The sequence below is a fragment of the Doryrhamphus excisus genome, linkage group LG19 (genome assembly GCF_037039965.1).
Source record: "Doryrhamphus excisus strain RoL-2023G ecotype Guam linkage group LG19, RoL_Dexc_Guam_v1.1, whole genome shotgun sequence".
NCBI lineage: Eukaryota > Metazoa > Chordata > Actinopteri > Syngnathiformes > Syngnathidae > Doryrhamphus > Doryrhamphus excisus.
In genome coordinates, this window is record NC_136375.1 from 10423692 (window position 1) to 10448375 (window position 24684).

Consider the following 24684-nt stretch of genomic DNA (forward strand, 5'->3'; position numbering starts at 1 on the left):
CACTATACCAGCCTTAAGCCTCATGGCCACATCCCACGCCCTTCCTCTCTAAATAAAGCTAAGGGCTGCTCTGCTTTTTCATCAACTTAATCTAAGAGTTTCCACACACAAAAAGATAGAAACAGAAGCTTCATGATGTGGCTTCAGCTGTGGAGATCATATTTCTTAGAAAAGATGCTATACAAACATATATAAGGTGCATGGAAACAAAGTGGTTAGGTGGTGTGGCCTTTCAAACTGAGTCTAACAATGAGGTACTGCAGTTTTTCCCATTTTTTTATTATTAATGCATAGCATTGACACTCATAAACACCTATATTGGCTGTAGTATATTATACTGTACTCAGCTCACATCGTCATGAATGCTGTGTTAATCTTGTGGTTCATGAAGTGCTGGCTGCACACCACTACACTCTATTTAAAACAAAATAACACATAATACTGTGTAATATTTACACATAGGAAACACCAGAAATGAGTTCAATGTGTCATAACAACACGTGATTTTTCCCCAGAGACTAATAAGCAATACAAAAGCAACAATACTAAACCGAGCAGTACTTTCGACAGTAAAATCTTCCATGTAAATGCATACTCACCTGTAAGACGTTAGCTTGGGAGGCTAGTACCTAGCTAGCTACATAGCTAGCTAGCTAGCTAGCTTACGAAAATGCTGCGACTCTACTTTTAATTACATTCAGTTAGTTCGAAGTTCAACATTCTACAAGAGGAGGATTCACTTCCGGTTCATTCATTTTTCGGGTGATGTTTTGTGTATTTTTTTATATTTACCTTTAGTGTACTCAAATAATTCATATGATACAACAGTAGCATTTCCCTCACAACTCTTATAATTCTAATGATTTTTTTTGTCTCCCTCTGGTTCAGAGTAACTGCTGTGCATCCAGGGTCGGTGTCGTGCATGTTTCCCGTTGCCGTGGCAACAGCCTCACGAGCAGGTTATTTTCCAACAGCAGTGCATACAGCTTGCCGGTGTTGCCGAAAATCCCATCATATAGTGTGGATTTGCCACTCTCACACTAAGGTCAGCTGTTCACACCTTTATTTCCCCTTAAAGTTGACTTATTAAGAGTTTTGACAGTTATGGCTGTCTTCCATAACACAATGGAACATTATTTGGTATCATTGTTTGTCCTAAATACTAAATTTGACTGTTCAATGCATACGTTATTACGATCGTAATTAGTACTCCTGTGGTGGCTGCCCTCTTGTGTTTAAAGGTGACACTACATCAATCCCCCTTCACATTTTACACTTGAAATAAGAAGCAAAACTACATTTTCCACTTTTATTTTTCCATTGCACAGTAATCTCTATCTACAGAATCTCCTAAATTTGTTTGTGGCAGCAGATAAAGTCATCAACATCCATGTGAAAGTTGCATAAAACTGTACAAGAAAATTGGCTACAATGAGAAAAATACTGCAACCCACTTAAACAAGTGTTGACTCCAGGACGACAGAATGACAAAAAAAAAATTCAATTAAACACTCTTTGTCTGGCGTTTTGAGAGGAGGAATACTGCATTGCCGCACTGCAGGAACAAGAACATATGGCTCAAAGTAACATCATGGGACATGTAAAGAAAGGACACACACTTAAGTGAAGAGGTGACATTGAAGTGAAAGCCTTCCACTGTCACAAATGGTGTGGAATCCTTCCTTTTGCACTCTTTATTTATGCGATTTGGTTGGCTTTAGATGGCATACCACTCAAGTGGACAAAAAACGGCAGACCAGGACACTGTTGAACAAACAGTAACACACTCTTCTAAGCACAGACGGACAAACAAACAAAAAAAACACACACACACATTTGAAACCTTGACATTGTTAAGTCCTAGTGGTTGGTGGATTTGTATGTTTGTTTCTGTAAAGCTGCTGAAATAATAGATTTGTAGTTATTACATTACAACATTGGTTCTCGTCAGCTTGCTCCACACCATCGTTTTCTGGTTTGGGTGTTTGGACCAAGGAACATGTCATGATTTCATAAAAATAAAGCGGTAATGTGAGGGGAGGGGGGAAAAAAGCACTTTGTACCATTATTTACTTTCCCGAGATATGCCTTCAAGTTGAATCCAAACACAAAATGAGGCCTAGTATTTCTATTGACGTTCCGGATTGTCTATGTAAATAAAAAAAACCTTATAGAGAGATGTGCCACCACATTTAACTGAAATTATGGGGAATGGCCATCAAATAAAACAAACCAGGATTATAAAAAAACAACATTATTGAACATATTCTTGTAAAAGGTGTAATAAAAAGTATTTAACAGTGATCCTAGCAGCATTTGTACAGTCACGCTAAACCAGGCGGGGGCGTATTAACAGTTGAAATGAAAGCACACCTTAATGATAAATATGCCTTGTTTATCCTTGCCCTCCTTGTAGATTTCCAGCCCTTTTTTCCAAAACAAATGAGAAAGCAACAACAAAAATATCTCCACTTTGACAAGCATAGAAAAATAAGAGCTTTCCTGTAATATTGACAAGAGCCATACGACAAAACAAGAATTCATAATAAATCTAGGCTGGGTGAGAAAATGTCAGGAGAGTCTGGAAGTTGAGGAAAATGGAAAGAAAAAAAAAAAATCAGTGACTCTCTGCATAGAGGAGGCGTCACTTCCTGTTTGGGCGGGCCTCCTTCCTGCATCCATCCAATCAGCGTCCTGTACCGCGTGCCCTGAAGTGGATACAGCTTTGCACATTTAGATTTATGTATATATCTATATATATATATTTATATATTATAATGTATTCTGTATTTTTTGTACATTTGAACAATATTTCGTGTCTCTGTTCCAGTTGAAATACTGACATCAGTCTTAAGGACAGTTTGGCAAATGAGAATGAAAATTCTCCACGTGTCCAGAGAAGAAAAGAGGAAAAAAGGATGGAGAATTAGAAAAAGAAGACAGCGTTTTCCTTGCTTCCCTGCGTCTCCCTCAGCTCCAGCCAAAGAAAGACTGAGGTAATAACAGTATTGGACATTGTGCTAAAGGGAAGAATATCCCAAGTGTCTCGGAGGGATGAGGGCTGAAAGCAAAGACGACAGGGTGGGAGGTCACGTCAAGATGAGTCCCACCAATGAGGGCATGGAAGGTCCACCGATCAGAACTGGTACCATTTTTTGTCTTTGCACTTTAACATCATCTGGAAAAAGAAAGCCAAAGTCAAAATGAGCCATGTTGGCTTTCTAAATGTGGGTTTATCTGTAAATAAGTACATGCTGCCCTCTAGTGGTCGCATCGTCATCTTCAATCATTTGGAAAGATGCAAATGTTTAACACATGAAGATCCATTAACAAGGCAACCATGCCAATGGCCTACTTTTTTTTAACATTTATCAAACATTAGCAATTTGGGTTTCATGCCTGCCGATTGTAGTACTAAGTAAACTAAAAAACAAAAACTAACCATTTTTATGCTTGAAAATGCTTAATTTAGGCAAAAAAATAACTAACATTTGCTTGAATATGATTTTTTTTAACTATGCCATATTCAGCCACAGAACAGCATGATTTATTAATAAATATATTTTGGAAAAAACATGACATTAGAAGCGTAAATATGCTTATACTTTACATCATGTGCGTGCTTGGAAAAGGAATCAGCGCTGGCCATCATGGCAGCCGTCCTCTCCTCCAGCTCGCCCAGTTTCTGCCCCCGCTCGTCCAGTGCTATCCGAGCACGCGCCAGCTCTCCCACCACACCCGAAGCCGCCCCCTTCATGCCCTCGATGCCGCCCGGGCCTGGGATGTGCTGGGCCAGGCTTCGGGATGCTCGCCCTGCTGCTAACTCGCCGACTGAGTATGGAAGACAGAAAGGGAAAATGAGAAACCGGCACAATGGGCGCCTGTCCATTTTACGTACATAGCTCCTCTCGGTCCAGAGATTGTGCTCCTCCCCCAAAGAGACCCTTGAAGAACCCTCTGTTGGGCGCCTCTGGTGTCTCCACTGGTGTAAACAATTCACCAAGCATTTCCTGCAGCAAGCACAAACCTTGACTATTACTGCTCTTCTTGTGATCTGCTACACTGTGGGCCTCACCTGTAGGTTCTCACAGGTGTCCTGACTGTAAGTGATCCTCTGGACCTCAGTGGGGGAGCACATGTACATGGTCTGGCCCAGGTTGGTGAAGCAGAAGGTCCTGGCTATCCTCATGTCTGTCAGAGGCAGGTAGTTGACGTCCATGAGGGGTCTCAGTCCTGGTAAACTACATCAAAGAACAGGGAAATTGTTCAAAGTGGTCTCGAACCAACGGACTCCACTGCTTCTCACCTGAGGGTCATGATGTGGCCGTTGGCGCAGAAACAGGCCAAGCACACTCCCTGGCTCATCTGGACCACGTCAGCACGTAAGATGAAGGAGGTCTCTGTGATGCTGTGTTTGTAGATGCACGTCTGGGTGGGCAGGGAAAGCACCTTGGCCTGCTTTTCAGAGCACACCACAGCGTACTGGCCCTCGTTCAGGTCCTGCGAACTGGAAGGAGACACCGAGACGGGGCGACGCTTGCGGACCTTTTCTCGTTCCTCGCCATCCGCCGAGACATTAGGTTCGAACCAGGGGTCAAAGGCGGGGGGCAAAAGCGAACCGGCGGAGTCCAAGAAAGCCAGTCGCAAGATGCTGCCCTTGAGTCGGATCAACATGCCTGAGGAGGACCAGGTCAGGTCAGACCTTTATCATCGTTAGGGGTACTACCAACATTTATGAAAAGCTATAAGGGTACCAAAACCGTGTTGTTACCTGTGGGTGAAAGTATGACAGGCTGTAGTTGCCTCTGCTCCCCAGCAGGCGGCAGCGTGAGTGCCAGCGCCAGCACGGTGCCCAAAGAGGTGCCCACAAACAGGCAAGGCGATAAAGTGCTGTCCCCCTTACGGGCAAATATCTCGCAGAAGTGGAAGGAGTGGATGGCTTCTTTTGCTTCCTTGTCGATGCTGGTGACGCTGGACGAGCGCGAGCGACTGAAGGAGTTGTCCCGGTGGTCTAGAGGGTTGGCACCCCGGGGCGGGCATACAGACAAAAGGACAGTGAGAGGAAAGGACAGAAAGGTAAAGAACCTGCAGTGCAAATACACCCACAGATAATGAAATATTGGGACACTTTCTACAAGATTCCTTAAGAGATCACTAAATCCTTAAAGTGTCTTTGGATTACTGTCAACTCCCATATTTTGTCCTAGTTCTGTGCCCTATGGGAAGTCTTTTCTCCATCCATGAGGTTGGGCTACTTAATATGTAATACAGAGGCAGTAAAGAAAGCACATGGAGAAGACAGCAGAGAAAGCAGAAGTTACAGAGCGCCGATGGAGTGTGCAGACTGAAGCTTAGCGCCACTGACCTCTCTGGTGGAATCACTGACATTTTATTTTTCAGTCCAAATATTGTCTCAGTATCACATCAGTGGATTTCAGTAGAGGACAGATCAGTGCCACTGTGATCTCGTGCAAACTCAAAAAGAACATTGTGTCCATTCGGAGGCTGCCTTCTCAATGGGCAATGTGGTAGCACTGCATATAATAGCAAGTCTGTTTGGAGACACGAAGTCAAGGCTTACCCAAGTCTGGCTTTAGCTCAGTAGGCAAGCTTAATTTCCGTGACATCTTTGCTGGAAAAAAGAGAACATCCCTCTTTACAAAAGCACACGTCTAAAGCTCAAACACGATGCCATGCAAAGCTCCAGGACAGCTGAAAAGACACAATGTAGGAGCCTGGAGATTGTCTGGCGGACAGGAAAGATGTCCGAATGCTGTACACAGGACAGAAGACTCAAGTCAGAGACGTCCCCGAGGCATGCTGTGACACACGGGACAAAAAGGGAACGACACCTCTGAGGTCGTACAATGCTCCGGGAAGTAGACGCAACAAAAGTGCGGTGTCATTGAAGGTGATCATGCCACAGCAGCATGCACCCGAAACAAGGACAGGGCACATAGTAAACAACACACGGAGAAACACACGGTGGAAAAGACGACCAAAGGGCGAGCTGGAACTATGTATATTATATTGATTTATGTCTGTGCTGTCACTTTCTCGTGTGCTCTATTGTTGCCATGGTTGCCCTAGATTACCTTCTTTAGTAACTGTCAACTGCAAGTCAAATAAATAATTCAAGATTATTGAAAAAAAAATAAAACAGTGAATATATCGTGCATTTTTTCATGGTTTCTATATTTTATTGTTAGATTATGATTATTTTGTACATTTTATTTTAAAGAATACATTTAAAGTTTTGAGTCAAAATATGTCATTCAATTAATAACATGAGCACGGCGCTCTAGTGGTTAGCGCGCAGACCTCACACCTAGGAGACCAGGGTTCAATTCCACCCTCTGTGTGGAGTTTGCATGTTCTCCCCGTGCATGCGTGGGTTTTCTCCGGGTACTCCGGAGTACTCCCACATTCCAAAAACATGCTAGGTTAATTGGCGACTCCAAATTGTCCATAGATATGAATGTGAGTGTGAATGGTTGTTTGTCTATATGTGCCCTGTGATTGGCTGGTGACCAGTCCAGGGTGTACCCTGCCTCTCGCCCGAAGACAGCTGGGATAGGCTCCAGCACCCCCCGCGACCCTCGTGAGGAAAAAGCGGTAGAAAATGAATGAAGGAATTAATTAATAACATGGTAAAATACTTTTACATTTTTTACATTAATTAAATTGTAATAATATAATATCAATTACATGAGACAATCATTTTTGAATGTTAATATTTCTTTCATTTCAATGTATACGTTTATTTTTTTCTTCTTAATTTATAATAAATAGGTATAAAAAAAATCACTTTCATTATTTACGGTTTCCCTACCTCTCTTTGCTGATTGGCTGGAGGGAGTCACATGGTATTGCCTTACAGTGAGACTGTGGTGTCCATATTGACTTTTAAGTTACCAAATATGGTCCTTCACATAAAAACACCAGAACCGCCATAGTTATTATTATTATTATATACAGACCAGTATGAATAAGGGCAAATAAGTGATAAAAGACAACTTGACTTTAGACACACGCACCGTTCAGTGTTTGGACAAGATGGGCTTGCTTGCTTTAACGACATCATGGACATAAAGGACTCCAATCACCGTGGAGGACATCGGGACACATGGCGGACGCAGGCACATGGACATAATGCGACGCTCGTGCTACATACATGTAGCATGCAGTGCTAACGTGTAGCCACGCTGCCACCTAGCTTCTAGATTAGCCTCTGCTCCATCCACGAGCCATTCCTTCCCTCACCTATTTCAATTGTTAGCATCTTCGTGATGCCACAATTGGGAACAGAGGCTAATCAGATATCGACTAAAAGACCATTAAATGCCACTATGGTGACATGGAGGACAACAGAGACAGGAGGGGGAGACAAATGCGGACCACTGTTGTCCCTCTCATGAAAGTCTTTGGCCAATCTTACCTCCTCTACCACCTCCATTGTAGAACTGTTGGAGATTGCTGTTTGACATCAACACTTTAGGGAGTGTAAAGGATGGGGAGGGAGAAGTCAAGTTAGAGACATTCTTTGGCTTGTCTTTACATACAGGCGCCCACTTTTAACATCCTGTTCGGCATTCTCGACCCCGCATATCTGTGGATTTCTTTTCTATGCTTTTATATAATTTTTTTATTTTTTAAATACGGTAACCTAATGGTGCATGGGGGAAAGAGGAGTGCTGCAGCTATGAATCCAGTAGAGGGCGCTGTCTCACAAGTAAATTCAATTAAGATTTCTTATTACATCTTTGTGTTATAGCTGACAAAATGTATATATTATATCTATTTTCCTTTAAAAAAATATTATGTTGTTTTTGTTCAAAATATTTTGACTTTGGCCACATACAAAGGGTGCACCATTTGTAAAAAAAAAAAAAAAAAAAAACATCAAAAAGTCAATTTGAATGGTAAAATTATTATTTTTTTCCCCATACTTAATTATATTTTAATGTTGTGGATCTTACAGTGACTCTAGCCGCTCATCATTGCCTAATTGTTTGCATCACAGAGCCTGGATGTGTTTCCAGTCTATTGCACACTTTTGCTATTTATTCCTGCCTATTGAGCTCTGCATAATGGAGAAAAAGAAAGAAAGAAAGAGCAGCAACGGGGGAGAAAACATTCACAAAGCTTTAACAGTACAATGTTCAAGCAGAGCAGTCAATAGAAAAGTGAAACAGAATGAGAGGCGTTGAAAGAGATATAAAAGCAGTCTTCCGGTTAGGTGAGCCACAATTACAATAAAATAAAACTTTATTTGGAAAACGGGCCTCTGTCTTTAGCAAGCATTGTAATAGAAGCTGCATGGTAAATGGCGTGTAGATGTACTTCATACAGTATAATAAGGACATGCTACCTGAAGTAGGAGACTTGCAACGGTCCTCTGATGTGGCCGACCCCTCGTTGATGTCGCACAGTCCTGAGAGTAAATAGGTAGAGTAAATAGGTCTGTGGGATTGGGTGTCCATGTTGAAAAAACGAATAATCAGTAATGATCAGTGGTTGAACTGTTTACACTTGTTTAACGGTTCAAAAATGTTAAAATGTCCCGTAATAAAATGACCTGTCCAGTGAATAAAGGTTTGAAGATGCCAAGTTTGACCTTGAAACAGATTATTTCTGCTTTCAGAGAAGTCAAACTTGGGAGATGGACCAATTTGGAGGTCATTCATTCATTCATTTTCTACCGCTTATCCTCACGAGGGTTGCGGGGGATGCTGGAGTCTATCCCAGCTGTCTTTGGGCAAGAGGCGGGGTACACCCTGGACTGGTCGCCAGCCAATCACAGGGCACATATAGACAAACAACCATTCACACTCACATTCATACCTATGGACAATTTGGAGTCGCCAATTAACCTAGCATGTTTTTGGAATGTGGGAGGAAACCCACGCATGCACGGGGAGAACATGCAAACTCCACATAGAGATAGCCGAGGGTGGAATTGAACTCGGGTCTCCTAGCTGTGAGGCCTGCGCAAATTTGGAGATCATTTTCCACAAAAAAAAGCAAAAGTTGGGCGTTAAACCATGCTTTTTCTTGTTTTTGTTTTTCTCATGGCAGTACGGTGTGTGAGTGGTTAGCATCTTGGCTACACAGTCAGGAGAATGGGAAGATCTAGGTTCGATTCCCCACATGGGCATCACTGTGTGGAGTTTGCATGTTGGGTTTTCTCCAGTTTCCTCCCAGGAATACACAAAGACGCTCCCCCAAAAACATACATGTTAAGTTGTCCATATATGAATCTATGTGTGCCCTGTGATTGGCTGGCGACCAGTCCAGGGTGTACCCCGCCTCTCGCCCAAAGTCCGCTGGAATCAGCTCCAGCATGGCCCCGAAACCCTAGTGAGGATTAGCGGCATGGAAAATGGATGGATGCCACTATAGATGGCTACCAGTGATAACAAGGTGGAACAATGTGATGATAACCATAGAAATGGAACATATTGCTCATGTAGTAAAATGACGTAACCATACCAGACTGTTGTGATGACGGGTAAAAAGGGCTACATAGAAAGTGTGTGCATTCAAGGAAGCTTTAGCATTATTTTAATGGTTCTTCACTAGTGTGTGTGTGTGTGTGTTGTGGTCCAATGAGGCAGAAGGCCAAGCAGGGCAACAGTCTGCTGGCAGTGAAGCACAGCTGGACGTCTGATTACCCCTCACCCTCGCCAAGCTCTGACAGGTGCCAGCCCACTGCTCAACACTCACTGACACCAGATGCTCCATGTGTGTGTGTGTGTGTGTGTTTGTAAATATGTGGCCCCTTGTGTGTGTTATTTTATGTGCACTCACACACATTACCACTTCATCCATCATCAAACTTTTTTTTTTTGCTCGTGTGCAGGTGGCGTCTTCTAATATTTCCATGCACTTCAATGATCTAACACAAGGTGGCAGTGTGTCCACATTGAAGACAGACACACCGATCTTTGCACAGTCACCGTGATGCTTGTTGCAGTGACATTGGCTACTAAACATGCTTCATAGCATGACTAGACTACTATGATTTCACCCAATCATGACATCAGCGGACAGGTTTTTAAACTTACAGCAGTAAAACCCTAACAGAAACTACAATTCCACCATTCATTCATTCATTTTCTACCGCTTTTTCCTCACGTGGGTCGCGGGGGGTGCTGGAGCCTATCCCAGCTGTCTTTGGGTGAGAGGCGGGGTACACCCTGGGCTGGTCGCCAGCCAATCACAGGACACATATAGACAAACAACCATTCACACTCATTCACACATTCATACCTATGGACAATTTGGAGTCGCCAATTAACCTAGCATGTTTTTGGAATGTGGGAGGGAATTGAACCCTTGCCTCCTAGCTGTGAGGTCTGCACGCTGCCGTGCCGCCCATAATTCTACCAGGAAATTAAAATAAAATAAAATCAGCGCCACTTTGGTTGGGGTATGCTGGAGCCTATTCCAGCTGACTTTGGGCGAGAGGCGGGGTACACCCTGGACTGGTCACCAGGACATCATGTTCAAGCAATTTTTTTTACATGATTCATGTTAGAATTCACATTAGATATTAGAACAAAATAAAAACAATGTATTAAATGTATTGTAATAAAAGTATATTGATAATATATTATGATAACATCTATTACTCTTCTGCCATTATTTAATTTCACTTATTGTATGAAGTGAAGTGAATTAGATTACCTCCAGAGGGTTGTCTGGACTTTCTAGGCGAGCGTGGTTGTCTCTGGTACGGGTCGTTGGAGCCGTACAGTTCCACTGTGGCCAGGTTTAGCACTACTGTCTTCTGGATGTAGTCCACCACCGCCAGACCATTGCTGTTACCAAACACCACTCTGAGGAGGAATGTTAAGATGCAGAGAGTGAAAGAAAAGTACAGTGATGTTATTTTCATTTGGGAGCGCATCCATCTTGCTGACAGCGGTGCTTGGTACTGTCAGCAAACAGCAACGCGGCACTTTTTGAAGCTCAGTTTATCTTCATTAGTTTGTCACTGTAGTTTTAACATCACAATCTATCACTCCTTTAAGTGTAAGTGGCCAGGCGTCCCGATAGTTTTGTCCAGAGAGTGGATAGTGTTGACTTACAGGCCGTAGGAGGAATTGAGCGCCAGGCTTGTGATCTGCTGAGGAGGTTCTCCGCTCACCCACACTAACTGCACCACCAAGTCGACCTGGTAACCTGGAGACTGTTTCAGCTGAGCGCTGCGCACCCTGCAAGGACCAGCCGATAGAACGTGATGAGAATGACGAAACGGCAGATGATGAGGAAACGTGATTGTGCGTCGCTCCTGTCGTGGCTCACTTGAGGCACGGCATGTTGCTTCCATCAGAGTTGCTGCTACTGGTGGAAGGGTGGGAAGGCGGGCCGCTCGTCTGCGGGGAGGCGCCGGGGGTCGGGTGCGCCGACGTGTGCTCCCCGCCTCCGCCCTCTGGAGACTCGATGTCGTTCAACTCGTACTGCATCCGCACTTCTAATAGCTAAATAACAATGACAAATTCACATAGAAGAATGTTTCAACCTGTTTGGAGGAAAGCTCTATAGAATGTTCTAGAACAGGGGTCAGCAACCTGCGGCTCCAGAGCCGCATGTGGCTCTTCAGCCTCTTTATTGTGGCTCCCTTTGCGATGCTTAAATATTTTTAACACCCGAGTGGGGAAAATGCACGTCTTTTGTAATGAGTTTTAAAAAATCCAACTTTGTCTGAGACCATGAATGCATCCTGAGTGAGTTCTGACTGCTATCCAGTTCAGTACATGAAGAAAAACAAGTAATACTTACCTACAAATCTAAAAAATAAATTCGAGATAATTTAAAAACAGCGGCATGGGAACTTGTTTTTACGTTTACAGTAGTTTACACATACATTTATGTAAGTTTATCTCCAAAACTAGCAAGAGTACTCCAACTCGTCTTTTCTTATCTGAACTACTTTGATACCCCCAAATTCCCTCCAATGTTGTTTTAAACATACTATATGTTTTGCGGCTCCAGGCTATTTTTCTTCAGTGGGCATTGGGTAAAATGGCTCTTTTCATAGTAAAGGTTGCCGACCCCTGTTCTAGAATGACCAACTCATCTCCAGCCAACTCTAGGTTAATTTCTACAAGGGCTCTAACCTTCTGGACATGGATGCTAATATAATACAAGTGAGCAAACGCAAGCCAATGCAAATTATTTGCAAACATTTTGGATGGTAACCAAAAAACACACTAACTGGGGCGAATGTTAACCAAGGCACCACTATAATATACAATTTTTGTAAAGAATAAAAAATGGTCTGAATTAAAATGATATATATTACAATACAATATTTACAGTATTACAGTAAAACTATGACACAGTACCATTCAAAAGTTTAGACTATTGAATGACAAAGTGTCTCTAATTTCTTTGAGTAGCGTGTTGCTTTATTTCTCATTTGTCTGGACACGACTTAGCTGAAAAGTCCATTCTATGGTTTTTAGCATCCCGCAGTACTGTAAAAAAAAAAAGAACAGCAACAAGGAAATCTCCAAATGCTAACATTTATTAATCTATATTATGTATACTATATTTAGTTTTCTCATATTATGTCTACTATATTGGGTAATACAACAGTTCAGGTGACTATAGGGCAGTTATTTCATTTTTAGAGGGCTCTAATGTTAAAAACTGTATTTAGAAGGCCGTTAACAGTTTTTTAAATGCTTTAACTATGAAAACTATTAGATTTATAATAAATAAGCAAAGACATGGTCACAATGGGGCCGCATGGCGGTCGAGTGGTTAGCGCGCAGACCTCACAGCTAGGAGACCAGGGTTCAATTCCACCCTGGGCCATCTCTGTGTGGAGTTTGCATGTTCTCCCCGTGCATGCGTGGGTTTTCTCCGGGTACTCCGGTTTCCTCCCACATTCCAAAAACATGCTAGGTTAATTAGTGACTCCAAATTGTCCATAGGTATGAATGTGAGTGTGAATGGTTGTTTGTCTATATGTGCCCTGTGATTGGCTGGCCACCAGTCCAGGGTGTACAACGCCTCTCGCCTGAAGACAGCTGGGATAGGCTCCAGCACGACCCTCATGAGGAAAAGCGGTAGAAAATGAATGAGTGAATGGTCACAATGAATCGCTATGGCAACAGCGGTTGTATTGCTGCACTATTGTACAATACACATGCATGGGAACAGTTAGCATTTGAGCGTGTTCGGTTGAGTAGAAAGCACAAAGTCTGCTGCCAGCCTCAGTCATCAAAATTCATCAGCGGGCCCCGTGAGGAAGTAACACATCACGGCGACGCCTACGTCGTTTGATGATTGACAGGAGAGTGCCGTCGACTTTGACAAGTGCAACAAACGCACGAGGCACCGCGGCGTTGGCACAAACAAATGGCGCCATTAGTAGGAATACACAAAGACGCTCAAAAAAAAAAAAAAGAGAGCAAGGGTGCGCAAGATTAAACAGCACTTCGCTTTATGTCACTAAACAGTGAGTCACTACACCCCCGTAAGTCGCCATCAAGGCAGATTATAATGATTATCTAGCTTTGCCTCCTCACTGCTGTCTGTTGGCATGGCAACCATACTGTCATCCACAGGGACTATCTTGGCTCAGCATTTGTGTGTGGAAAGGCATAAAGAGACTCCCCCCCTACCTGCACCACCTCCGTGGTTACTTCCAGTTTGCTAAAGCGGTAGATGATGATGTTTGCCGACACGCCCGCCACACACAGCATGCGACTCTCGGGGCACCAGGCCATGAGCTGAATGGCGAAGGGGTCTTCATCCGACCCCTCCGTGCTGCCCTTGTCCTCTTTGGAGCGGTTTCTGTCAAACACCTTGGCTGTTTTCAGCTTGTAGAGCACCTGGAGCATTACTGGTGCAAACACACACAAAAAAACAGCCGGATCACTTTCAGTACAAGGAGCCGTGCACAAATGCTAAGTGGTAAGAGAGCACACACACATTCTGGGGAGCAGGTTTCTTTCCTGCATTTAATTGCTTGTTGGGATGCTGAATTGGCGCGCAAAAAAAGGCTGAAGCTGCATCTTGTTCTCTTTTTTCGGTTTTATCAAGAGACAATACAGCAGTCAGCAACATTTCATTGGAAACGCTGCTCTTAATTAACCATTTGGAAGCAATTAACCGCGGTACTGTAATATTTAATCGGGATTCATCTACATTCAATTCACAGCAATTCAGTGATGAATCTGATTTTAAAAATAACTCTTATAACAGAACTACCAATAACATTGTGTTTTGCAGTTTACATTTTTTATATTTTAAATATATTAAATTATCGAAATGCTGTTGATTTAGTTTCTGATCCAATACTGAGTAAAATTCTACCTAGTACCGGCAAAAGCCGCTGTGTCAACTTACTTGCAGAGGCATCCCAAAACTTCACCGTTCCATCAGCGTGCCTAATAAAGTGGGAGATGACAGAAAGCGATTAAAGAAAATGATGTACTTCAAGGCTATTGTACTTTTACTATTAAACTATACATGTTATCATCATTGTACGTGTTAATACATGATCACAGCATGTATATCAAACCATGCAACGTTTTATTTTAAGACTACTTCATAGTCGAAATAGGTGTCACAATGGTGTGCATTGTTAGCTAGCTCATATTAACTCGCTTTATTGTATTATTCATTCATTCATTCATTTTCTACCGCTTTTCCTCACGAGGGTCGCGGGGGTGCTGGAGCCTATCCCAGCTGTCTTCGGGCGAGAGGCGGGGTACACCCTGGACTGGTCGCCAGCCAATCACAGGGCACATATAGACAAACAACCATTCACACTCACATTCATACCTATGGACAATTTGGAGTCACCAATTAACCCGGAGAAAACCCCACGCATGCACGGGGAGAACATGCAAACTCCACACAAAGATGGCAGAGGGTGGAATTGAACCCTGGTCTCCTAGCTGTGAGGTCTGCGGGCTAACCATTAGACCGCCGTGCCACCCAAATATGTGTTCATGTTTGACATAATTGTGAATGATGGGTAAATTGGGACAACTATGCACATACATACATAGCCAGTCCTGAAAACCAACATTGAAATAAAATGAATACATTATCGACAAAATGTAGTAGTACATCATATTGACAAGACAATTGTATTCCTCCCATCCTCCTGCTCTCTTCATTGTTTTCCTGCCAATTTGGCTGATTGCAGCGGGAGGCAAACATTCCGCAAGCGGTGGCACTCTTAAAAGAGCGAGACGGGGCTGGACAAGAATACCGTATGAGGAGAGGAGACAAAAAAAAAAAAAAAAAAAAACACGGGGCAATGCAGAGGAAATAGAAGGGTACTTAGAGTCGGTTAATAAAGGTGCACGGTGGTGATTATGTAATCACGTGCGATATCTCACCCTGTGATGATGATCTCTGGGTAGCTTTGTGTGCCTTGACCCCAGTTGCCCCCACTGATAGGCCACTCCTGGACAGGAAGCAGACACGACATTACAGACAATGACATGTCATTGGAAACACTGATTCAGCTTGTGGGTAATATGCACTTTCATGTGTGTGTGTGTGTGTGTCTTTGAAAACACACAAAAAGCCACCAGGATGACTCATGGTGATCTTTATGTGAGACTACTCCCCCCCCCGCCCCTTAACACCCCTGCAGCTCAACTAGACGTTTGCTTAAGAGCAAGAGGAGAAGAAGAGGGAGCTAAGCAGACGCTTGGGTCAGTACGTGCTGACATTTACCACACAAAGCTAGAACACCACTACAAGGGCGAGGACAGATAAAGCGAGGGGGGGGGTTGGGTGGGTGGCTGGAAGAGCTGGAAGGGCTGGGAGGGATGTACGGAAGCACAATGTGACCAATGATGTGGCACATTACATTATATTTCTCAGCAGATTCCAAACATCATTCATGAAATTTGTCATTCATAGAAATGATGCTTCACTGGAATGTTCAATTCAATGTCAGAAGCATTCTGAAAATGTCAAAAAAACGAGTAGTAGTAGTATTCATTGTTATGTTATGATGGATGATATGTTATGTTTTATGTTTAGAGCTGTCAAATATAATGTAACAGCCTGACTCATGTCATGTGATCTTAGACAGACAGCTAAACTCATCACACAGCAACTTAACACTAGCTAGGAAATATACAACACAAGTACGAATACAAGTTTAAAATTAAAATACTATTTTAACAATATCCCATAATGTATTGTGTCCAAGCAAAGCATTCATTGTTGCCTGCCGGGGCGCTGCAATGATGTCAGCCTCCCTTTGGGATCATCATCTGCACGATTGCTGTTATTCTCAACCTATTTTTTTTGAATGATCTGAATGAATGAGTAGTAGTAGTATTCATTGTTATGTCATGCTGGATGATATGTTATGTTTCGGGCTGTTAAAAATAATATAACAGTCTGACTCATGTCATGTGATCTTAGACAGACAGCTAAACTCATCACACAGCAACTTAACACTAGCTAGGAAATATACAACACAAGTACGAATACGAGTTTAAAATTAAAATACTATTTTAACAATATCCCATAATGTATTGTGTCCAAGCAAAGCATTCATTGTTGCCTGCCGGGGCGCTGCAATGATGTCAGCCTCCCTTTGGGATCATCATCTGCACGATTGCTGTTATTCTCAACCTATTTTTTTTGAATGATCTGAATGAATGAGTAGTAGTAGTATTCATTGTTATGTCATGCTAGATGATATGTTATGTTTCGGGCTGTTAAAAATAATATAACAGTCTGACTCATGTCATGTGATCTTAGACAGCTAAACTCATCACACAGCAACTTAACACTAGCTAGAAAATATACAATACAAGTACGAATACGAGTTTAAAATTAAAATACTATTTTAACAATATCCTATAATGTATTGTGTCCAAGCAAAGCATTCATTGTTGCCTGCCGGGGTGCTGCAATGATATCAGCCTCCCTTTGGGATCATCAGGATGGCAAGAAGAAGAACTACTCGCAAGTGAGTTACCTTTTTGCTGTAGCCCTGCCGCTTCTGTCGAGAGCCTACAGAGTAAAGTGCTGGTATGAGGTCCACGGGGCAGTCGGCGAAGTACTCGCAGCAGGTCACCGGGGACTCGTGGATGGTCAGGGGGTAGGGGTTCTCGAATATGGGGTAACTGTTAAAAAATTTAATTACAAGTCATTTATTAGAGGCGTGTGTGCCATCAAGATTATGGAGCGCTGTCGCACGTACCCGTTTTGTGCAAGGTCGATCACCACCAAGTCCTTTTCAAGGAGGACCACCACGGCGTAAGGTTCCTGAAAATCTGCATAGCGGAGAAAATAATGACATTACGATATAATATCTTGAGACGAACACACCATGCAGCCATCACACACTAGCTAGCAAATGTTATGAACATATCATCATCGCTTATACTGCGGAGCCTCTAAAGAAAATGTTACTATTAACTTCTTTTTCCACTTGCGATGCTGTCACCTAGCGGCATTCATTCAGCGTTCTCTGGCAACAAAGCCAAAGAAGAAGCAAAATACCCTTGTGTCACATTGAATTTAGAGCGATTTATGCAGTATTTACACGGCTAAGTGAATAATCCTTGAACATTATTGTGTCTTCTGGTATGCTGGTGTCTCCCTTCCTCCCACTTGAACGCATCAGTCTGCATATTAATGCTAACACACACACACACTGGATTGTGATGTGTATTATGAGATGAGATGAGATGAGCTGGCTGCCGGTGACATAATGAAGTCGCCATTACGTAACTAATCTGTCCTGCAGCTGTACCGTATATGTGCCACATGATGCTGCATAAGGCGTCACATAGAAGATTACCCAGCATCCACTGACACTTGTTTTAACATCAAATAGGCTCATTCCAGTTAGACGGAAGGCCATCGCAGGCGTGTAATTCCGTGATTAAAAAAGCACAAAGGCGCTTGCTTGGTGATACGGACCGTTAGGGTACGGCGTCTCACACAGCGTGAGAAAGTCCACTATAGGGTAGTCCATCTCCAAGACGGCGGTGCTCTTCCCGTGCATGACCGTCAGACAAGGCCGCCTGCCCACCGTGTCGTAGGACAGACCCCCCGATAGGATGATAAAGGGTTCCCTGGGCAAGGCGGCAAGCACAAAGAGACACTCAGCAGCCTGATTCCCATTCATCCCAGTCACTGTGGACTGTGTTCTTTATCACTTCATGCTAAAAGACTAGATAGGACAGCTGTAGTTTGAGAGGAATCCAAATGATTTCTGATTTATCCAAAAATGGTTTCACTCTTTTGTGAAGAACGGTCATACACAACATTACTATTTTATCAATTTATTTGTTATTACGATATTAGCTGGTTCTCTCATAGTGTTCGGACTTTATTCTCTAAAAATAGTAGTATTAGTCTTCTCATAATATTGTTTTACCATCATCATTTTTAGACTTTTTCCTCATAATATTAGAACTTTACACTCATAGATGGTGAATTTGTTTTTATATTACATTTTATTATCATTATATTGAGACTTTTTCTTGTCTTATTACAACTTTGATGTTCTTTTGTCATAATATTACGACATTTTCCTCGTAGAAAATATGTATTTTTTCTCATATTATATTTTCATTTTCACAATATTTTGACTTTTTTCATAGTCTTCTAACTCTATTCTCATTTATATTCTTTCGTTTATTTTGTATTACATTTTTTTGGTCAGTATATTGGGAGTCATACTGTAGTATCTATTCTAGTAGAATTATGTTTTTTCCCCTCATACTATTTACTATTTTATTCTCATAACATTGGGACTTTTTCTCGCAGTATCAACTTTATCATCACAAAATGACTTTTTTCTCATATTAATAAACCCATTTTTATTTTCAAAATATTATGATGGCATACTCATTAAATTATTATTTTTTCATCTCATAAATCCAATTACAAGATTTGTAATAACAAATAATAATGGCTATAAAAGTATTATTGAATGGTCACGAAATTGGTTGTCAAAACCTTGGTTGTCACAAAAATGTCTTGTAATATTGTGACTTTTGGAAAATTGTTTAAAATTAATGTGAATTTCAATTGAAAATAAATATTAATTTGATGATTAATATTTAAATAATAATAATAAAAATTATTATTGATAAATTACTAATTCACTGTTTTAAATGACTGATGTGAATGTACTTAAGTTCTTATCAATGATAATTACTACGATCAATAATTTTAAACTTCCTACTGAAAATGTTATAATTTTCTTTTAAAATGACAGCAAAAAATGGTGATTTTAGTTTCAGTTTTCAGTAACAGCCATATTATGTTATAAATATATGTTTTAATAAACGCCATATTTGGGATCTTACCCATTTCTGCTGGTTTTGTACTCCACTTTGAGAATTGGTTTACAAGGCTCAGGCTTCTTCCCATCCTTGGGTTGTTTTCCTGAAACAGAATAAAAACAAGTGACTGGAGTTGAGTCCATCTTGCCCCCCCCCCCCCATCCTATTGATATCCTTATTATATGCACTCCTCCAGTTCCGTTCCCACAGTGAACGCTACAGGATGTCATTTGTTCCACACGCCATCCAGCTCTCATTATTGCGTATAAAGCGTACAATTACTTGTATTTACACACTATTTGTAAATATGCAACTATTGTTTATTAGATCTTATTCAAGTTGCACTGCATTTCATTTAAAAGTGTGTGTCTTTGTCTTCTGCAAATTGAGCAACTGTAACCAAGCAATTTCCCTTGTGGATCGATAGAGTCTGTCTAAGTCTAAAATACCATCACACGACAACAGCAGCTTTTTTATTAGACCTTAATTCAGCTCCAATTAAATCAGTGCTGGCCTGTGCAGATAGAAAATACGCGCTCTGTCCCTCAATATACATAAAGTGGCCTACCTCATAATAAAGTGTATTTCTAAATAAGAGCGAATTAAAGAACTCATAAGCCTTGCTTAAACCTGTCAAAGGAATTAGCATAATTGCACATTAAATAGCAAAGTAATTATGCGGGCAGCATTTGGAGAAACAAGTAATTAAAAAGCCAGAGCGCTCAGATCCTTTCCATAACACAAGCATAACCAGGAGCTGCTTAGAAACTTTCATTCCTGTCTTTGTTCCTCTCCTTCTTCACCGCTCCTTGAAGGGGCTCTCCTGAAGCTCCAGAGGGGGTTAGAGAGGGAGGGGACAAACAAAGCAAACGCGGCAGCGTGCAGCTAATGTATGTATATGCAGATACCCGGCAAAGCAAACAGAGGGAGAACATAATTGAACTGGCAATAATCCTCGGAACAATTATGAGGAAGGCATGTGAGGAGACTCTCCAGGGGACGAGGAGCGATGGAGGAGCGTGATGAAGGCATCAAATCTTGGTCCTTACCGTGTGGGGTGATTGTCTGTATGGGTTTGCCCTGGCCTCTCACGTTCCATATGGTCAGCGTCCCGTCTGAGTGACTGCAGATGAACTGCTTGCCCTCGTGATGCCAGGCAACCGAGTGGATCGCCTAGGAAACCACAGGGATGTCAGCCGACCGCTTTAACAGGACGCACGTCATACGTTCGTTCACCCTGCAAAGCAGCTGCCAGAAGGCAACCGGACTTTTTAACTCGCATTCATATTCATACACACTCGCTGTGATGGACAATCAACTCTACCGCATACCAAAACACTTATCTCTGATTCCAAAAATAAGGTCATACATTTACGAGTATAGAGTTGTAAATTCACAAAGAAAAAGTCATACATTAAGGAGAATAAAGATGTAAATTTACAAGAAAAAAAGTCGTAAATTCGCAAGAAAAGAAGTGGTAAATTTACGCTAAGGTTTAAGGCCAAAGGTCACATCAGTGAGTTATGATGGCATATTCAAATAAACGGAGATTTTGAGAATAAATCCTAAATTTGTGACAATACAGTTGTACGTTTATGAGAAAAAATGTGAATATTAATAGAATAAAGTCGTACATTTACAAAAAAAAGTTGTAAATTTGCGAGAAAACAAGTGGTAAATTTCCGAGAAAGTTTAAGGCCAAAGGTCACATCAGTCAGTTATGATGACGTAGTAAAATAATCAGAGATTTTGAGAATAAATCGTACATTTGTGACAATGCAGTTATACATTTACAAGAAAAAAATCTGAATATTAAGAAAATACAGTTGTAAATTTACAATAAAAAGTCGTAAATTTGAGAGAAAAAAAGTCCTGAATTTACGACAGGCCAAAGGTCACGCAAGCCCCCCATTTTCATAGCTGTCTCAGGCAATGCCTGTTATGAAGAAGTATTAAAATAATCAGAGATTTGGAGAATAAAGTCGTACATTTGTGACAAGTTATAAATTTGAAAGAAACAAAACTCAACTATTATGAGAATAAAGTTGTAAATTTAGGAGAATGAAGTTGTACTTATTTTATTTTTATTTACTTTTATTCACAAATTCATTTTGTTAGATATTATGTGAGTGTTTATTTTTTAGTTTTATTTAACGATTAGTTTTTATACATTTTTACTCACTTCAGAGTGAGAGAATAATAAAAAAACTGCTTTAAAATATATAAAATAATATATTTCTTTTATTGCATTAATGTACTCATTTTTCTATATATTGTTTATTTTTGTATTATATTTTTAAGGATTTTCCTTAACACATTAGAATTTATGGAATGGTTACTATGCATTTAAGTTTTTATTAATTTTTTTACATGTAAAGAGTAAAATAGTAATAGTATGTTTATTTATATTTATTTCTTATTACTTTTTATTATTACTATTGAAATAATGTATTCACTCATTTTGTTATTTCTTTTATTCTCATTGTTATTTTCTTGATGTTTACGCTTCCTTTTTGTGCAGGATAAGTGTCGCTGTGTGATGATGCAATACGTGCTTGTTAAAGCCACTAAAAAGTGGAGTAAATACTGAAAAATCAGGCTTGGGTGAGCTTGTGTTCTTGGTCCATGCACACATTATAGCTTCATCTATTGTAATTAATGGAGGCCGCGTCCACAATAACAGCAAAGGAAAGGTCATTCGGCAATCAAAGCGTGGTGATGCGGCGCACCGATACGTTAAATGATCGCCCTCTGTGTCCTTGCTAGCTGGCAACTTGAAAAAACATCAGACTCCATTCTCTTTCCATTTGGATTCTAACGGCTGGGGGGGTGTGTGTATGTGGGGGGGGGGGGGGGGTAACCACAAGATGTTCTACGAGTGCAAGGAGAGCCCTGAAGGGTCGTTTCCTAACCGGAGCAGAGTCCCCGCCCACTCCACCTCCAGTCTCCAGAGAGGTGTCACTACAGGGCTTTGGAGAGCGGAGATAAGCCCCCCTGGGGAGATTCAATACTGGAGGCCGTAATACCCCGAGAGCAGTATGAGGATATTAGCTTATCTAACGGGGGGGGGGGATGCTTGTGAGGAGAATCCACTCTTTCCTTTTATATCGCAGCGTGCTTAGACGAGCACACAGACCACCAGCGTGAGTCTTAGGATAATCTCATTATCTTAAACGTGTACGTCCATGTTGACTGCGTGCGAGTACGTCCTGGCTTTTTATGAATGAGATCCTCTCTACTCTCCCATCCATGATACATGCACCGTGAGAAGGATTATGAGCAACAGCAGAAACTCCACCCGATGAAATGTCCACCAATGAAAAAGCAGCTTTCATAGCATTAAAAGCGGTAATGATGAAGAATAGTCCACTCCAATCCTGTAGGTGGTGCTAATGTGCATTACAAAGTCATACACGTCCAAACAACTGAAAGAGAAGAAGCTATGGCTCCTATCAAGGGGTGTCCAAAATGCAGCCCGGGAGCCATTTATTTTTTATCGTCCCACAGCACATTGTTTAAATAAAATTCAAACAAAAAAAGGCACTATATAATGAGAAAAATCTCAAATATTGATGATGCAGTATAGAAGTATAGCGAAGAATATATAAAAAGTTTTACACATTAAAAAAAAAACACAAAAATTAGACAATTCCGGGATGTACCACCTGCATACTTAAATAAAGACACTGTCAACTTAAAATACATCAGGAAAACCATAATAATACATTTAAATTCTATAAAAAACTAATTAATATGAATATTTATATAGTAAATAATCAAACATTTATATTCAAGTATTTTATTTTATATTTACTTTACTATAATCTTAAAAAATCTCCAAAATGTGCAAGGGATTGTATTACATACGTAAATACATCATTTAAAAATAGTTATTATTATTATTACATCTTTTTTTATTTATTTATAATTTATTTATCCATGTCACCAAATAAGGTTTAAAAATGCTCAACTTATGAGTGCCATTTTAATCAATATTATGACATTCATTTACTCATTTATTCCTTCATGAATTTGGTATTTTAATCACAAAACTCAAAATAAATACATATTTTAAATTGTTTTTATATTATTATTATTATTTAAATTGAAAACAATTAATAAGTAATACATTATGATAACATCATTTATATTCTAGTATGTGTATATTTTTTGTGTTATACTACAGTCATACAGTGAGTAGTGAGTAGTGAGGGAGTCATTATGAAGTATTCTATATTCTATTTATTCTATTTCTATATTGACATGGCTCCGTTAGGAAGGGGGTAGGATTTTTAAGTATTTCCTCCTTTTTTAGTTTGTTTTTTTCCAAAGTCGTGTTTTTTTTGGGTAATCCTGCATGCAAACACAGCAGAGACATTGCACACACACACACACACACACACTTTGCACTGGGCCGAGTTAACACACCTGGCAAATATTGCACATGCAAGAGCAGGAATACAATTTTGCAAGCAAACCAATAACGATGAACCCGAGTACAGGCAGCGTCATGATACTCTCTCTATTTTATTGTGTTTGCTTTTATTTATAGATCGACTCCGCCGCCTGCAGGAAGGATGACAATAACTTCAGGAAGAAACTTAAGAAAATGATGCTCGGACATGACTACACCCCCTAAGTCACACATACATCACAAAAAACAAGCATCAGACTTCTCCGAAGCTTCTTCTCCGCACCATAGAGTCTCCTTCTACCCCTTCGGAGATGAAACAGGAAGTACAAAGTCATCCTGCAGCCTCCTTCTGTACAATCATCACTTTTAAAAAGGTATTGAAGCGCTTACTTATTTATATATTTCCCAACGCCAGCTGCTCTTGGAGTCAACTAAACGGTTATACAGCTTATTTGTTCATGAATACGTAATTTCAATTCCAGCCTCCGCATTAAAAGATACGGAAGAATGACTTGAAAAGCTCTCGCGGAAGAGGAAGGGAAATAAGGTTTGCCTACCTCATCATAAGTGTAGCGATAGTCTGCCTTCTTTGATTTCAGATCCCACAGGACCACGATGCCAGACTCGAATCCAATTATGAGCTGGAGAGGAACAGCGTCGGGGTTGGGGGTGGGGGGGGGGGGGGCAGACAGGTAGAGGGAGGGATGGGAGATGACGGGGAGAAGATGTTATAAGACCCCGTGAGGGGAGGAAAAAGAGCTGATACATGGGACATTCATGCGACATGTAATACCCAGCTGGAGTCGGGAATTTTTTTTTGCGATGGGAAATCGTTTTTTCCATCAAAGCATGCCCATACTGTAGAGAAAAATGGTGGCCGCACTGATAAAGAACCGAATCACGGCAAGTGATGCTGATAAACACGGCGCTTTAAAGCATAATCAGTCATTAATGGAGCGGTTTCGCTGC

At 41.0% G+C, this 24684-nt stretch overlaps 1 protein-coding gene across 5 annotated transcripts in view; it reads right to left on the minus strand.

The window, feature by feature from the left end:
• Nucleotides 1–1295: 1295 nt before the first annotated feature.
• stxbp5a (syntaxin binding protein 5a (tomosyn)) overlaps nucleotides 1296–24684 on the minus strand; it is a 69408-nt gene continuing 46019 nt past the window's right edge. For 3 of the 5 annotated variants that reach the window (XM_078799262.1, XM_078799261.1, XM_078799263.1), the window contains 21 exons: nucleotides 24273–24356; nucleotides 20351–20474; nucleotides 19326–19404; nucleotides 17929–18083; nucleotides 17204–17276; nucleotides 16979–17126; nucleotides 15372–15439; nucleotides 14368–14408; nucleotides 13641–13861; nucleotides 11311–11486; nucleotides 11094–11219; nucleotides 10690–10841; nucleotides 8372–8434; nucleotides 7439–7492; nucleotides 5582–5632; nucleotides 4772–5011; nucleotides 4307–4676; nucleotides 4076–4241; nucleotides 3899–4010; nucleotides 3611–3831; nucleotides 1296–3178 (listed from right to left, as the gene is read on the minus strand). In XM_078799262.1, the coding sequence (XP_078655388.1) occupies nucleotides 3137–3178; nucleotides 3611–3831; nucleotides 3899–4010; nucleotides 4076–4241; nucleotides 4307–4676; nucleotides 4772–5011; nucleotides 5582–5632; nucleotides 7439–7492; nucleotides 8372–8434; nucleotides 10690–10841; nucleotides 11094–11219; nucleotides 11311–11486; nucleotides 13641–13861; nucleotides 14368–14408; nucleotides 15372–15439; nucleotides 16979–17126; nucleotides 17204–17276; nucleotides 17929–18083; nucleotides 19326–19404; nucleotides 20351–20474; nucleotides 24273–24356 (2766 nt within the window). In that variant the 3' untranslated portion in view covers nucleotides 1296–3136. The remainder of the gene's footprint in view (nucleotides 3179–3610; nucleotides 3832–3898; nucleotides 4011–4075; nucleotides 4242–4306; nucleotides 4677–4771; nucleotides 5012–5581; nucleotides 5633–7438; nucleotides 7493–8371; nucleotides 8435–10689; nucleotides 10842–11093; nucleotides 11220–11310; nucleotides 11487–13640; nucleotides 13862–14367; nucleotides 14409–15371; nucleotides 15440–16978; nucleotides 17127–17203; nucleotides 17277–17928; nucleotides 18084–19325; nucleotides 19405–20350; nucleotides 20475–24272; nucleotides 24357–24684) is intronic. The other 2 variants (XM_058056340.2, XM_058056341.2) reach the window with 2 other exon arrangements.